This window comes from Triticum urartu, unplaced genomic scaffold (assembly GCF_003073215.2).
Source record: "Triticum urartu cultivar G1812 unplaced genomic scaffold, Tu2.1 TuUngrouped_contig_5623, whole genome shotgun sequence".
Lineage (NCBI taxonomy): Eukaryota > Viridiplantae > Streptophyta > Magnoliopsida > Poales > Poaceae > Triticum > Triticum urartu.
Window position 1 is genome coordinate 3,181 of NW_024116313.1, and position 13,998 is coordinate 17,178.

The 13,998-nt window shown below is 44.3% G+C and overlaps 1 protein-coding gene across 1 annotated transcript; it reads right to left on the reverse strand.

Moving 5' to 3' along the window:
- Nucleotides 1–1,132: 1,132 nt before the first annotated feature.
- On the reverse strand, nt 1,133–13,554 carry LOC125529469 (respiratory burst oxidase homolog protein C-like). The gene is made up of 9 exons (XM_048693880.1): nt 12,963–13,554; nt 12,726–12,882; nt 8,914–8,962; nt 5,723–5,836; nt 5,268–5,455; nt 5,082–5,184; nt 3,552–3,628; nt 1,444–1,928; nt 1,133–1,312 (listed from the first exon to the last, which is right to left on the reverse strand). The coding sequence occupies exons 1-9, from the start codon at nt 13,456–13,458 to the stop codon at nt 1,203–1,205; spliced, it is 1,779 nt and encodes a 592-aa protein (XP_048549837.1). The 5' UTR covers nt 13,459–13,554; the 3' UTR covers nt 1,133–1,202.
- Between the last annotated feature and the right edge of the window lie 444 nt (nt 13,555–13,998).

Genomic DNA, 13,998 nt, shown 5'->3' on the forward strand with positions numbered 1-13,998 from the left:
TCCGAAAAACTAATTACTACGTTCCCCTCAAAACTCTTGTTTCTAACTTAAAAAATAAATAAAAACTCTTGTTGCTGTTCCATCACGTCTGTAACAGCCGACACCTGTCTCGCCTCCACCGAGCCTGCCTCCTTCGCAGCCTAGATGATTTCATCGCCCGCCCTGGAGCTATTTTAGCTAGATGAGAAAAAAAAACTATTTTAGCTAGATGAGAGTGTTTTATAGTAATTTGTACTAGCTGGCGCTTTTGCGGGACTTCGCCCTAATGAAGAGCCTGCAGCTGTAGGCAGCTGTCGTGTTCAAAGTATCTGCTGGCGCTGCTAGGTGCCAGGATCCTAGATCCGGGGCTGTGGCGAGCAGCTTTGGAGCCTCTCTCCTGTGATTCTTTTTTGTTTTTTTTTAAGAAATAGCGAGCCTCCATAGTTCATCATCTACATCTTTATTATCCTAACACAGTGATATTGTGCTCAACGTTCTAGCTAGCGTCATCCGAACAATTCTAAGATCAAGCAGCAGGAGAAGAGCTGGTGGGTGGACATTTAGGTGGAGACGGCCAAGCACCGAGCGAGCAGGAACCGAAGTCGTCACACACGAGGTATTTGTCATAATGCCAAAGAGAGAAAAGAGATACACTTCAGGCTGATCCGATTACATTCGAATGTCACAGCAGACCAATTGCATACCAATAATGTGGCCGTGCGTTCCTCTAAAAAAATAAAAATTTAATAAGTAGCTAAAAATGCAATAAAGTTCTATATGAAAAAAAATCCATGTTAAAAATCATTAGCAGAGTATTTATTTGGCTAATGATGGTTTTCTAGTGCAAAATTCCCAACCTTGAAAAAAAAATCGAACAAGACACCAAAATTACAAGTACGCCAAAAAAAATCACAACTGAAGTTTTTGGATAGTTATGTCAACCAACTCGTAAGTTTAAATTCTAAATAAGGTTAGGAGAAATCTAGAAACTCATAAAATTTTCATTCATTTGAAAAATCTAGCCAAAAGCAGGAAAATCAATCATATTTATTTAAATAAATAACTTTGTTTAACATTTCAATATTTTTAATACATCACAAAAATCTTGTCTTAATTGAATTGAAATACATCATACATTATTGGATGGCGAAGTATAAAAATAACATGCTTCCACTTTCCCACACAAAAAAGAGAAACTTCTTGTGGCTGAGTTATCTGCATAACTAGAAGTTCGCATTATAAAACTCAAACTTTGTGCTTGTCTTTCTCGAGAAATTATGGGCAAGCTCGCTCAGCTCTTTTGTCAGCACCGGCGTGCCACAGTAGAATACTCCTGTGAGATCCAAGAACCGGAGTTAGCGCTAACTCGTAACGATATGTGCTAATGTGCGAAAAAAAATGATGTTTATTGAATACTCTTGGTGTTCAATGCGCACAAAGTATGTATTTAGTTTTGATACTGACCAACGCGTTGTTCACGGTGCCTGAGGGCGATACGCTCATAGACATCCCGCCAGTTTGGTCGGCCGAAGTGGGTCTTGACGCGAGCACCAGAGACCATGTCGATGTCGTGCTTGGCGTGGTTAAGGGACTGGAGCAAGGAGATGAGCGCGGACCGGGTGTCGCCCTCCTCGTAGATGCTGCTACAGTAGTTATGAAGCTCGATGACACCCTCATCCCCTGTCTCCACCATCTCGTCCATGAATCCACGGAACCACTCAAAGGAGCCTTGCTCCCGGGTGATCCAGTAGAAGTAGGCACGACAAGTTTGAGTGGTCCTAGATTCGCCATCCCTGCAGTTGGGTTGCTTCATGTTGTTGACGATGTCCTTGACGAGGGAGATCATGGGTGCGGCACCAACGCCGGTCCCCACTAGTAGGACGGTGTCATACTTCTTGTAGTCCTGCGTCGGCGCACTATATGGCTCGTCGATCACCACCTTCGGAAAGCTGCAACCGAAACATAATTTTCCACATCACGTTTACTTTCAACAATTAAGCTAGTCATTAATTTTGAAGATTCATTTAGGGTAGAACATTAATGACATTTGTTTTCTCAAAGATTCGTTGAGGGAAAACATATTCCCTCACTTCATCTATAATAGATTCCCACTGAATCTTGCCTTAAGTCAAACTGTTTTAGCCTTTTAGGCTGTTTTAAGTTTGCTCAACTTTACAATGGAATATATTAACATTTATATAATTCATAATAAATACATCACATAGTAAAAACACATGTGTTCGTAGTTCTAGTGATATTGATTCAGCACTGTACTTGGTAATATTTTTTCTTAAACACTGTGAAACTTAAAAGGGGGCGACTATGTGCTAGGTGACCAGAAGTTATTATCCAACAATGATAATTGCACAAATTATCCTAATATTAAAACCAAAAACTAAAAAACCCTAAGGAAGAATGAATTAAGGGAATGGGTATTGCCCTAAAAAGAACGAAAATAAAAACATATGAGAATAAAAACTTGCATACATATTGCACAGAAATTACACTTTTCTCACTATATATAGTAACAAGCATATACTAGTGCAACTTCTGGACAGACGATACAATTAGGACACACATTTCATTGAACTTGCGTGTATCCTTCAAGATTGATCGTTTTTATCTTATGCCCATAGTACGCGCGCACACACACCCGAGCAAGCCGAAGATGAATTACATCTCTTATTGGTATTGCGCGTGACACACTCACACAAGCGTGCACGCATGGTAGGTAGGCGCACACAAATACGAGCATACACGTACATCACCAGCACGCATGCACACACATGCGCAACACACATAGGCACACAGATGCAAAGATAAGAGACTAAAATATATTGTACTCTCTCCGTTTCTTTTTAGTCTGCATATAAGATTTGGTCAAAGTCAAACTTTGTAAAATTTGATCAACTTTATAGAAAAAAATATTAACATCTACAATACTAAAGCTATATGGTATGAAAGTTTATTTCATGATGCATCTAACAATATTGATTTCATATTGTTAATCTTAATCTTTTTTTATAAACTTAGTCAAAGTTAAGAAAGTTTGACTTTGATCAAATATTATATGCAGACTAAAAAGAAATGGAGGGAGTACCATATATAAGGAAATGGAAGCAAACACACAAAAGTAAGGTGGGGTGTGACTGAACTGAAAAAAAACATGGCCCAATAATAGCAAAAGCGAGCTTAAAATACTTTGAGTAGTTTTTTTTGCGAGATCAAAAGGGTTTTATTCCAGCATGGTAGAGCTACAATCCTTAGACAAAATATCCTTAATATATGGGGGTCCTCTGTCGAGCCACACAGCCATAGCCCGCTCAGAGCGACTATACCTTGCCAGGCAATCTGCAACACTATTTTGCGACCTATGAAGTTTCCGTGGAATAAACACCCTATCGATCATTAGGGTCTTAGTTAACAACGAGCCAGTTCTTATAAACCTCTTGCGATGGCTTCTAGATCCCATACAGCCAAAGCCAAAAAGATTAGCTTGGTGGTAATTGGTGTGACTAGTTAAAGGAAAGAAAAAAGGATGGGTTCTATGATGCATGTTATCAAATATGTACCTCGGATTCGATGAGCTGTCAAGGTCATACTCCACCCGGATCATCTCGCTCTTCTCCTTTGTTGGCGTCGGGCAAACCTGTGATTCATATGTCATCAAGCAACCGCGCACATATTAATTGTTGATTAGCATAAGACCAGGTTGAGAATGTACATGGTTTTGGAGCTTTTAGGGAATGAATGAATGGGGTCGATGTGATTAAGTGCATCTCCAGCAGATTACTTAAACTCATTTGCTATCATAAAAACCGATATAATTTTCCAAAGCAGTGCCCCACTAGATAAACTAATAAGGGCATGACGAATGGTCCACCGTGGACAGGTGCCCCAGCTATCCACGTCGGCTCGGGTGGTCCGACATGAAGTATTGTGCTGCTTGCATAGTCTGGTTCTTGTAGAAGAGTTGGGCCTGACGAAAGAGGAAAAAGCAGAGAGACAACAAGAAAAGTATAGGCATGAAAGGGCTATGTACGGTGTGTGACCTTCAACCACGTTTGTGAATTGATTAAAAGATGGAGGGAAAGATTGAGTTTGGTCCTAGTAAGGCCGCTATGCGTTGGGTGTTACCGCTTCCTGGCCGGCTAGCCCCCAGGAGGCGATATTTCAGTCCCTAGGGGCACCGAACGGCTGGAGATGCTCTAACACATTTATTCATTGGAAAATGCTGGGGCAACACCAAAATGATGCTTCCATGGTACATGTCCTAAGCGGTTTGTTATCCATGTAAATGTTAGTTAATATTCTAATTTTCTCTTTCATCTTATCTCAAAAAATGACCAGAACATCTATAATCGGACCTGTCAAATCTTCCCCAAATTTTCTAGCAGACAACCCGGTCACCGCCCGAATCGAAAAAGTCACCCAATCGGACCTAGCAAAGCCAACTCAAATATTTGGACTATTTGACACCCCTCAATCCCAGCTCATACGTGGGACGGATATGGAGAGGCTCGGATGCATCCATCACCTCAGATCCGACAAGCCGAACTCTCTTCAAATTGTCCCCAACCTAGTCAGACCAGCCCTCTTCCTCGTTTGCACCGCCCCTTCCTAGATCCGGTGCCACCCTAGCTCCTAGCTTCGCTGTTGTCCTCAACCCACAATGCTGCAACCGGAGGCTCCAACCCAAAGCTCCGTTGTCTTTGCCATCACGGACGCCGCCTTGTTATGTCTTACTACTTTGGACATATTACATCGCCCTTTATGTGTTTCGAATGAAATGTTCAAGCTATTTTCCTTACTCTTTTGCTTATTTGTAGGTAAACAATGCATTTGCCTGATGATGACTATGGGAATAAGGACCTTGACATAATTCATATAGAAAGAGTTCGTCGGAATCGGACGACGAAGATGCTAAAATCATGATGATGAGCACCCAGGAAGAAATGAAAAAGCAAGAGGAGCAATGTTCTAAACATCTAGGGTTCGATAAAGGTAACAATCAAGTTCTAGATTCTTCTGATATTATCTCTACTACATTAGAGCTGTTTTTAGGTGACCAAATTTGTGCGGTCTCTTGGAGATGATCTAACCTTTAGGAAGACGTTGTGGAGTTCCTTGGCCCAGTCACCGACCGCCCTGATGTGGACGCTGACGTGCTCGTCCCGTGGCGCCGACGTGATGTAGAACGGGTGCCTACACGTTCGTTCATTCATCCATTAAATTTTGCTTCTGTTAATCAAGCAAGTCATCGGCCGGGGATGGCATTGGCTGCTCACCACTGGGATCGTGAGACGGCAGGACATTTGAGGAAGATGTACTGTCCGCTCTTGTAACTGAACCCCTGCGGCTTGGAGAAGCGCATCGACATCGCGCTCGCAGGATCCGGGAACACGGCCACCTCCAGTATGGCCACTGACCGCGCGCTGCCCCGCAGCGGCCGCGCCATTCGCTCGCACGCGTACAGGGCTCGCCGGCGCCAGTTGCCCCCCAGGGAGTAGCTAGCACCCTGCTCAGTTTGCTGCTGAGGGTTGTCCCGGTCGGCTTCGTACGGCTCGCCGTCTGCAGCAGGAGACTCTCCACCTCGAACAACTGTAAATCGATTCATCCCACGACATGATCAGTGACACGCCGATGCAGCACAGATGATTAATCTCATGTGGCAAGGGAATTGCGCCATTGTTGTTTGGATCAACATTAAGGCAACCGGAAACAACTACGTCTCAGTTACTACCTGGATGTAGCCGAGGTCGTCAGGGTCCAGTTCCTCCATCATGAGCCGGGCGTACTTTTGGGACTGTTGTGTGTCCATCGTTAGGTTGTTTGCATTCGCGCTCAGCATGATCATCTGCACACCAGAGCACAACAACAAAATAATATTAATATTTTTGGCACTTCTATTAATGCAAAATCTTAAACCATGAAATAAATATGCAATGTAAGTATATTCGGGAAACAAGAACGAATTAATGATTACTGGTTTGTCAGTACGTGTGGACTTGTAGGAAAATGACATGTCAAAGTCACGAGAACGTCCACCCTTGATGCCGCCTTCCGGCGACACCCGGGGGAATCCTAGCACTCCTGCTCCGGTCAACCCATTTTGAGTCGTAATGGCCGCTGCCACCGACTTATGGAGTACTCCCTTTGTAAATAAATATAAGAACGTTTGATCACTAAAGTAGCCATCTAAACACTCATATTTTTTTTTATGGAGGAAGTATATTGTAGTGGCAGCATGCCACACTCGAAAGGTAACAGGGCTGGCAATGGTCACGGCTCAGGCATGGGGACATCGGTTTCTCAGCTCAGCGAAGCGAGATACCGGGGCGGTGTACCTGGGATGAAATCACATTTGTGCATCTGACGTGGTCTCAGTTGGGTGGTGTGGTGGTGAACAAACCGTGGTATATGTAGCCATGAAACAGTGACACATGAGCTGGTCATACGGTGACGGTATACGGGGCGGATGCCCTTGAGGCCTGGCTCCATTGTCCATGACTGTGTGGTTGGTTTCATCCTCTTCGAATGCACATAGATAAATTTGTATATGACTTTGGTGGCATGGATGTTGGGGTGGTAGCCATTGGTAATGGTTGTTAGGACATGTGTATGGTTACGTTATGGCTTCGTGCACACGTGGTGGTGATTGTTGAGGCGTGAGGTGCTGCCATGAGGTGGTGTTAAGTGTTTGTGGGGGTGCACAGTGTGCAACGGGGTTGTGTTCTCATGGTCTGGGCATCCCTATGAAGCTCGGAGAGGGACTTTGTGCTATGGTTGAAAGCCTTTCATTGACTTTGGTCGGTGACGACAAATGATGGCATGCTTGGGCATTGTTTTTCTTCTTCTTATGGCATTGTGAAGCTCCATTCCTCCCTCGTCACGGGGTCCTATTGACTCTAGGTGAAAAACCAGACTCAGTTGGAGCAGGTGGCAATGACATTTATGTTGTCACCTTCTTGGGGTGACCGCCTTGGAGTGCTACACATTGGAGAGCCGACAATGTTTGTGGGTGTTGCACGTGATGCATTACTCGTAGGGCGACATGATGGGTTCTGTTAGAATGGTATGTTAGGACAACGATAGTGAGGGTTGGCGTGGCGGATATGGTTTGCACACGAGCGACTGTATTGTGTTACAAGGATTGTGATGGTTAAGGATGAAAATAGAGTAGAAACTTTCCGTTTTTTCGGAGGAAAAATGGAAACGAAGAGGAGATATGAAAACGGAAATGGAAATTTGCAAAACGGAAGTGGAAATGGAAATTTTTATGCGAAAATGGAAACAAAAACAGAACGGTGTTTTCCGGTGGAACATGCATGGAAATGGAACTTTCTGTTTCCGTGAATATGGAATTTTTGTTTTCACTATAGACCAATAGCTGCTTTGTAGCCCAACCACCAAAGAGAACATAATGACAGAATTAGTAGAATGGATCTAAGGCCCAATGTCTACTACCACACATGTACTCAGCTTGACCCTATACGCAATTGTCCGGTACTACTACAATACTACGCTAATTTGCTAACATAATGATATTATTTTGTAGCCATGTTAACAACTCATTAATTTTTTTATGTATTTCTCTATGATTCAAGGGGTTTTTAAGTTCCGATCAATGCCTATTTCTGTTTCCGTATCTGCTTTGTATTCGCTCCGTGTCTGTTTCCAGTAATATCTGTTTCCGTGTTCATTTTCGGGGTTTCTGTATTCGTTTCCGCTTCTGATGAGGACATGACTACCTTGGATACGACCAAAAATATTGCATACATGCATATTTGTCAGGTGATTTCTAATGCAAACTATTCAATAATCTATTTATGTTATCCAGAACAAAAATACTTCACACACTTTTGTGTTTTGTCTAATTGCAGGTGTATGGGACATTTGTATAATACACATATGAAGGTAAGGGAAAAGGAGAAGTTTATGTTCTGTTCAAAAAGTCCTCTCACGTCACTTTTGGGCCAAGAGAAGATAGAGTCCAAGTCTTTCACGTTCTGGATTCAGATTCGAACTGCACAGACATACCTGACTCAAAACGCCAACAACTTTTTCATACGGACTCCGAATTGGGTGATTCTTTTTTTGTTGGAAACTAGATTTCGTGCTCTTTCCAACCCAATTGGATTCACCTTCAAATTCATCCGGAGCGTTGAGTTACGGACGAAACAATCTGACGTTGCAGCAGAATCCGAGTCAAACTACAAGCCCAAAGGTGTTGCATCACCTCCACTTGGGCCCATGAGCCTTGTACGACCTAGGGTTAGTTTTAGGCTGCCTTGGGACATCCTCCCACCTCCTTGGCCGCCACCCCTTGCTCCTATATAAGTAGATCCATCTAGTAGCTTTTTCCTTGGGATTTGTTTAGTTAAAAGTTAGCAATTGCAACTTCGTGTACTTCATTGCAATCTCAGTTTCTTGCTTGTTCTTCGTTTGCTCGCAGGAAACAGACCCTCGTGGTCAGGTTGATCGTGCTCCGGCGTGGTCAATAACCCTCGGAAGTTGGTTTAGCGATTGCTAAGGCGCGACGTCTCGCACGTTCGTAGTCGGATCGTCAAGGTCAACTCCCACAGAAAACGATAGCCACCATCTCATCGAAACATCGGGACACCTTAGCCTCTATCAACTTCTGCAAAAAATTATGAAAACAAATATAATAACACTCAGTTCCGTCCGTTTCCGCTCCGTTTTCATCCCTAGTGATGGTTTTGTGTTGTGCGCCATTCCGGCTCGAGCGGAGGGTGTCAGCAACACTCCCTAATATTGGCATGTGTGTATGTTGTGCATGTGGCTTTATTGTCATGTGGGAAGGGAAATTTGTCATTTGATCCGGTTTCTCGCATAAACAGAGTTGTCATCTGAGGTTTTTGGTCTGTTTCTCGAAGAGACCTAAATGCATGGGTGAGAGTACGATGAATTTACCTCTTTGATGTCCTCCTCGAGGACTCTCCCGTCACCGTCCTTCTCAGTCCTATTGGTTAATTGCCAACAAAATACATAGTTAGTACATAAATTTGTTGTAGATGTTTACCCTTGTACAGTAGTAAGATAACTACTAGTTTAGTCCAGAATATCGGGTTACTGATGCACAAACAATACAAACCAGCCGAGCAGAGTGTGTGATACCAACATGCATGTCGGTGTGTTCTCAAACCATTTAGGAGGGATTTGCAATGGGCTATTTGACGAAATCACAATGCAGTTATACAATGGGTAGTGCTGGGAGATCGAATGTGCACCCTCCACCCACAAGGACTAAAGTGCAAACTTGTAACAAGATTTTCTTTTCAAATAACCCCTTGCGGACATGTTGGCATCACACACTCAGCTTGGCTAGTTTCTTTTTCTTTGTGCATCAGCGTCACTTACGCAAGATTATGGACCAAACTGGTTGACTTCTAACTTAGATGTATTATAAACCGAACATTCACGTGTTTGCTATTCATCAGGTAACTCAAATCTATTTTTTTGTTCAGTCAAATATGAAAAAAACTCAGATGACGGGAATAACTTATGTTTTTCATGCACTAGGAATTTTTCTTCGTATTTTAGCTAATACCAATGCTACTAATTCATTTTTTCGTAGAATAACTTATGTTTTTTATTGTTTTTATTGTATGTGTTGTTTATTTAGAAGAAAACAAACCATGACTAACACACACATTTTCTTCATTAACCAACTGAAGGTCCACATATGGTTGTGAAAGGAAAGAGAAAGACAAATGAGTGGAGATAGTAGCCACATGACCAGTGGCAGATCCGAGATTTGAAAATTGGGTGTTAATTTTTTTTGTGTGCTGCAATATCTAAAAGATTCATGTAGCTAGTAAGAACTTTTTTCCAAAGAATAATGACAGTATCCTACCATAAATAGTAAAAATGAAGATTATTTTCTACACAATCATAAAATATGTCATGGACAAAAGCAAGGCAACGTTAAAACCATAGTTCATGTAGGGTTGGTGATAGTAATAGGGTGCTAATGCAACATACGAGACGGTGAAAAAGCATCGATGGTAATTGGTCTTAAGGGAATCAAGATGTTTGTGATTATTGGACCGAAGATTTTAGACCAGATTATATGAATCGATATGATGTTTATTGCACAAACTACACAACTTTTTATACATGCATCTAGTTTAAATCATATATAAAAATTTCCTGCCAAAACATTTGGATGTACAGATGTACACCCTTGACCCCATGTGGATCCGCCCCTGCACATGACTCAAATGGATAAGAGCACCTACAACCGTAATACCCAAAAAACCGGCCCCCAAACACCTGCGGACGTGCCTGGGCTGTCTGCGGACAGTGACTAGACACCACACCAAAAAGGTCCGCCACAACCATGAAACCCAAACGTCATACTCAAAGACATATTACCTATGCAAATAAAATTCTACGTACTATGTAGATATGCTAAAGTACTCATCGATGGAGATCTAGACGATCTCTGTGCCCGGCGCCGGGTACACGGGCAAGTGCTAAAGCTCTTGCGTCTGTAGAGGCTCCGGCACCTCACCCCCTCCGCCTCTGCATCCAGTTCGGCGAACAGCGCCTTCGTCATCGCATGTTCTCGCTAGATGAACAGCCGGTTGGCCTGGACGCGGGCCTTGTCCTAGATGGACTCAAGGATGGCAGTTTGCTCTGCCATCTCCATCACTTGGGCAACCTCGTACTCCGCCTCCGCGTCCGCCATGGCGAAGCCCGCCGCCTCCTCCTCCATGGGCTCGGCTTCTGGCGGCTGCTCCCCCCCTCCTCCTCCTCCTCCTCCTCCTGCTCCTCCTCCTCCTCATCCTCTTACAGCTCCGCCGAATTCGGAGGAAGGCCGGTGGTGAAATGAGTAGCCCGCCTCGCCTGGATCTGCTCCAGCAGCTACACCCTCTGCTTCGGAGTGAGCATGGCATATGTGGTGATTCGGCGCCTCGGCATTAGTAGAGGCTGACGTATTTGAAGTGTTCGGCGGCGGATGAGAGGAGAAAGAGGAAATGGGATGGATAGGGTTTGGCTGCCGTTCGGCTTAAATAACCAGCCTCCTCCCTCAGGCGGCATGCCGGAGCGGCGCCACATGGCGCGGAGCGGAGGAGGCGCCCGTCGGACCAGCGGTCTCTCCGCGTCCCCGCGTGGGCCCTATCCCTCAGTCCTCGGGTGCGTCCGGGCCTCCCCATATCCACCCCAGATATTGGCCGGATATGGGGAGTGTCGGTCAGTCCGAGCGTTTGGGCCGGCTATGGGGAGGCCTGCTGGGTGGCGTTTTCGCATCCGGGCACTGACTGGGCAGCCCGTCCGGGCGTTTGGAAGGGTATTGGGCTCCGGTTGTAGATGCTCTAAGTTATATGTTCAATGTTCTACTGTAATCATACTCATATTTAGAAAAATTGACATTGTATTGCAGTTATATTTGCATGCTCTATAATGGTGCAAGTTATGTGCATTTTTTATGCAAGTTTCCACTCGTTGTATTTTGTTTTGTCTCTATCGGAGTTTCCTGTATTTACTTCTGTTTCCTTGAGGGTAAAACTACTACATGAATTTCATCTATTATAAAAAATATTTTTTATCTTTTAGATGATATTTTTATTTCAATCATTATGTTTTTTGGGAGGATTTCAATCATTATGCTCTATATTATTGCATCTCATATGGGTGTGATAGTTCTATGGATACCGCACACATTGTTGCCGGAATGTTTTGCAATACATTTCATTGAGATTTGGTTTCATGGAACATGAAGACTGGGAGAAATAATATGAGAACTAAAACTGAAAATACATATGATTTATGATGTTTGATTATTGTATTGTTGTAAAATATTTATTGAATATGTTTCTAGAAAAATATTAAATATAAATAGCATAACATATTGGAGATTTTCATGCATGTTGACATGTTGAGGTGAACTTTTTCCTATACATGGCTGCATATGTTAAGGTGAATCTTTTCTTATACTGTTATACATATTGCATGATGAAGTGATATGCTTGCATCTTGAGAGAATAGGGTAGTGGGGCTAGCTAGAGTAGGGCATTTTGGAGACCGAGCTCCATGAAGCCCTTTATTTTGAAAAATTCAAATTTCATAAATTTCAGTTTCAAAAAATTATGAAAAAATTTATACATGTATGCAAGGATGTAAAGTGTACGTGTGAGAAATTTCAGGATGAAATTCCTTGAACCATGAGCTGCACAAAAAAACAAAATCAGGGAATTTAAAGATGAACAGTACATATGTTAATAAGCCTCAGATTTGTCTTTTTTGTGTAGCTCACATTTTTATGCATTTCTAGCCTGAATATTTGCACACATGTACATTATGTATATAGGTATATGTGTATTTATTTTCAGAATTTTTTGAAACTGAAAAGTTTGAATATTGAAGTTTTCAAATAAAGGCCTCTATGGAGCTCGGTCTCCGTTTGACATTTTCGGGCTAGCTACTTATATATATAAGATTAGCCCAGAGGCCAGAGACCACCATGTGCCTAGGGTCTATAATTGCTTAGTATACCAGGCCGAGAGAAAACAGTATATGGTGGTTTAGTATGTGCAGTTGATGTAAATATAAAGTGCCAACAGAAAAAGTGACTGAAACTTTCTATAATTTCAGGCAACTGCAATATAGATAGCCTCGAACATTCACGAAACCTTATGTGTACTAATCGTGCTTACTCCTTGTTGGTCAATTTAGGATAGCTAACAGAATTCTGGGGGGGGGTGTGCTAATTAGCTTACATATCCATGAAGATTTGCAGGCGGCCATCGAAGCTGCGGTCGGAAATTTGGTCCCAAAACTCGAGCAGCTCTGGCTTGCTGATGCTCTCTCCGGAGATGTGCTGACGCCTTGCCAGTGCGTCGAACAGCTCGCCGGCGAACGCGAGCTCCTTCGTCCCTGCATGAGACGTCATGAGCGATCGAATAGCTTCTTCTTACTAAGACGTCAGGATGAAGCGATGAGGGGAGGGTGTGTACCGATGCACTTGGCGAACTTGGACCGGTGGAGGAGGCCATCCTTGGCTTCTTCGTCGAAGCGCCTCTCAACGGCGGCCCAACCGGCGGAGGCGTCAACCCGGCTGAGGAACTTGAGCAAGTGCGCGGTGGCGGTCATGGACCTACCGACGCAGCTCGGGGCGCCTCCCTGTCCCTGCTTGCTTGAGGCCGTGAGCCGCCGGAGCTCCTGCGGCGCCTGCTCGACCCGCGCCGAGGCGTCCCGGAGCACGCCGTGGCCGTACGAGGGCGGGCGCTTGGCCAGCGTCTCCTGTTTCACCACCACAATCGAGTCATCGTCCCTAAGGTCGAGGGTGATCTCGACCAAGGAGTCATCGTCGTCGTCGCTGCCATCGCGCGGCGCCTGCAACCCGTGCGACGCGGACACGGGCTCCACGAACCGCGGCCCGTGGTCTCTCTCGTCGCCGGCCTCCACGATGTCCCCCGCTGTTCCGCCGCCGGTCCCCTCACCGTTGCGCATGGCCGGAGATCGGGTCGCCTCGCCTCTAGCTCGTCCCCAAGAAGAAGTCAGCCAGCCAGCGGAAGCACGCACCCAGCCTCCCTGGAACACAGCTACTAGTAATTATTACCACGTGAGTAGCGATGAGAGCGGAAGTGGCGGGGGGGGGGTGGAAGGTTATACAAGGTCAAACAAAAAGCATGGGAGTAGCGATGAGAGCGGAAGTGGCGGGTGGGAGATGACAGTTTATACAAGTTCAAACAAGTAGCTTGCAGTGAACCGTGATTGCTTTCACGTCGTTGACATCTCTTCTTATACCCTTTGAAGGGAGAGGTATATTTTTCGTCCAGAACTCTTCCAAAAATTGAGAAAGCGTCCCTCAACTTCAAAACCACCAAAAATCAGTCCCTCAATTATTTAAACCGAATTCTTTTCATCCCTTATAACGTTTAAGGTGGTTTTACTGTGACACAAACCCTGTTTTGACTAAAATAGACCACGTGGGCTGGTTTCGACCGCCACGTCAATCAAGTGACTAAGGGCACCTACCGGCCCTCTCTC